At 29.8% G+C, this 2,762-nt stretch overlaps 1 protein-coding gene across 1 annotated transcript in view; it reads right to left on the reverse strand.

The window, feature by feature from the left end:
* kcc (solute carrier family 12 member kcc) overlaps window positions 1–2,762 on the reverse strand; it is a gene marked incomplete in the record, with an annotated part of 694,499 nt that overhangs the window by 8,678 nt on the left and 683,059 nt on the right. The window contains 1 exon segment of the mRNA XM_067052308.1: window positions 1,992–2,033. Coding sequence (XP_066908409.1) covers window positions 1,992–2,033 — 42 coding nt within the window.

A 2,762-nucleotide genomic window follows, 5' to 3' on the forward strand; every position in this document is an offset into this window, starting at 1 on the left:
ATATTAGTCTTTCTTGATCAAAGCTTATGCAAGGAGATTGTTTTCACCATTCTGAAATCACTACCAACACTGGCGGCAATGGATATTAATGGCATGTACAGCTGATTGCCATGATGTATTTGGCTTTCCGATTCAGCTTGTGGGATTGTTTCTGAAACTAATTTCTTGGTTGCCTCTATGTCAAGCATCCTGGCTATATGTATGGCCGACTGGAGCTTCAGAGATATTTTACCACATCCACATCATTAAAAGAGTCATAAATTTGGTTATTATTCACTTTCTCCAAATTCCATTAATTTTCATACTGGCCCATGCCTTTCTTCACAAACAAGGATGGGATGGACGAGGATCCTACCAAGTCTCACTTTGGTGTTTTTTTACAGGATCATACTTCTTAGGTTCTAGGAGAGTTTGGAAGAACATCTTTTAGTAGCTAAAATACTCTAATTTATATACTAGATAAGTTAAAGTAAACCAGGTAAAAAATGATCTAATGCTGATAAATTGTTTAGTAGCTAAATACCCTTAAAGCCCTGAAAAAACTAAGGTCATGGTTCCTATGCTGGTTTATTATATGTGTATAAGAATTGCATTGAATATTGAATTATCTTATTGAATTGTATATGTATTATCTCAGGAATATGAACAGATTTTATTAGGTCTTCTTTTGGCACAATGGACCAATATGTTCCCTGGCCTGATTTAATATCTGCTTCCACAACACTCGGTCCATTTCTTTATAGATCCATGGCTACTGTGTCTGTCTTCCATTTTGTCAACTCATAGAGCCCTTGCCCATCCCTTTGATTCAGTAGCTAAGATCCTTTTTATGTAACCTTCTTCAGTTGTTTCTCCACATTCCTTTACCTCAAGGGTTTATTCATAATTTCACTACTTCCCTATGTATTTCCACCCTTCACTTTCTTGTCCTTTTCCAAGTCGAATAGTAAAGGGGCCCAGACCTTTCCCTCTCAGAGTATTAATTAAATTAATACATTTCCATGAGCTTAAATATCTCTCCTTTCAATCTTTTTTGACTATAAGTCTGCCTCATTTATCCAGTCACCATGTCACCATTAGCTAACACATTCTCACCCCTTGTTACCAATCTGCTGAAGGGCAAATATATCTAGGGTTGATCTGTTTCTGTGAAAACATCATAGTTATTGGTCAACAGTTCTTTCATAATATAGTATAAGTTGGTAGTAAAATAATGGTGATGTGATTTTATATGCAACATTCAGTAGTGTGATTCCTCTTTATCTAGTTATTTAGTCATTAGAGAACTAAATAGATTCCACTGTTTTAGTGATTTTTCGGAATAGAACATTTGTTTTAGTAATTTTTTGGTAACGATAAATTTTCTTTTTCTACAATAGTTTGGTATGTAAAAACTATAGTTAAACCTTAAAAATACTGATTACCATTATAAAGCAGCAAGATAAGTTTAAATCCTGACTTTTCAATCCAATGGCTTTGAAATTTAAGTTCAGTATTTTTAATCCACAGAACTTCTTATTTATTATTATTTTTTTATACTATTGCATTTTGTAACAATGGTTAAATATTAAACTTTTTCTAGTAGAAAACAGTGATTACTAAGTGCTATAAAGACATTAATTACTATATAATCCAGTGGAAATGTGTAATATCTAAATAAATGCACTTAGGAATATAACCCATTCACATCACTTCCAGGGTTCTAATTAACACAATATTTTTCACAAAATGCTCAGGAAGAATTTAAAAGCATAACATGCAGGAATTTGTAACCAAAATAAAACAAATACTTTTTTTCTGATTTTTTTGGATAGGTTAAAAAATAGTTTTGGTGGCAGACTTAATCCATAAACTTCCAAACAACTACACTATTCAATAATGAAATTAGTAAAAAAAAATAAATTAAATATAAGATAATGCTTCAAACATGCAATAAAGCACCAATAACCAAAAAATACAGAGCTCTAAGCTTTCTTGGAGCAAAAACGCACCAAAGGCATGTTCTCCTCAGAAGGAATCTCATTGTAGTCAACCTTGAAAGGCAATAATACACAGAATAAAAAATATTACTTATTATTCTCCCAAATAATCTTATTTGTTAAATCTGAGCATCAATGTTTACCCATTAAAAATATAGACACCCTAAAATGAAATGTATTAAGGAAAAATGGATTTTTCTGCAAGGAGATTGCATTATAAATTATGAATTACAATTTAGATTCAGATATGAATTTATTGGAGAGCCAATTTTTTTATTTTTTTCCATTAAAAGTATTAATACTTCAGATAGAAAAAGGTTGATTACGAAGCAATACTAAAGTGGATATGCTCCACATTAAAATTAATTCATTATATAAAGCCATATATTTAATAAATGATGAATAAAGGAGTTTAAATAGATATATTATCAATTTTCTAATCAAATCAGTATTAAAGGACATCTATATTACAAGGATAGTTTTAATTCTTATCATATCTTTAATATATTAAATAAATGTTCATGAATTTTTGTAATTCATAAATAAATTGTGAAAGAATAATTTATAAAAGGTAAAAATTTCAAGTATCTTGTTTTACCAACATTTCCTTTAAAATAAAAAAATATTTCACATTTTATCAACTCCATTAATATCACACACCAAAGCATGATATTTATGATAACCAAAAAGCAAGTTCTTTCAACAGAATCAATTTTCTTGTAACTTCAATAATAGAGTATTATACACTTTATAAATGGAGGCTTTATATGCATTTTTATATAT

Source organism: Halyomorpha halys, unplaced genomic scaffold, assembly GCF_000696795.3.
Source record: "Halyomorpha halys isolate HHAL.00 unplaced genomic scaffold, Hhal_1.1 Scaffold81.1, whole genome shotgun sequence".
NCBI classification, from domain to species: Eukaryota; Metazoa; Arthropoda; class Insecta; order Hemiptera; family Pentatomidae; genus Halyomorpha; species Halyomorpha halys.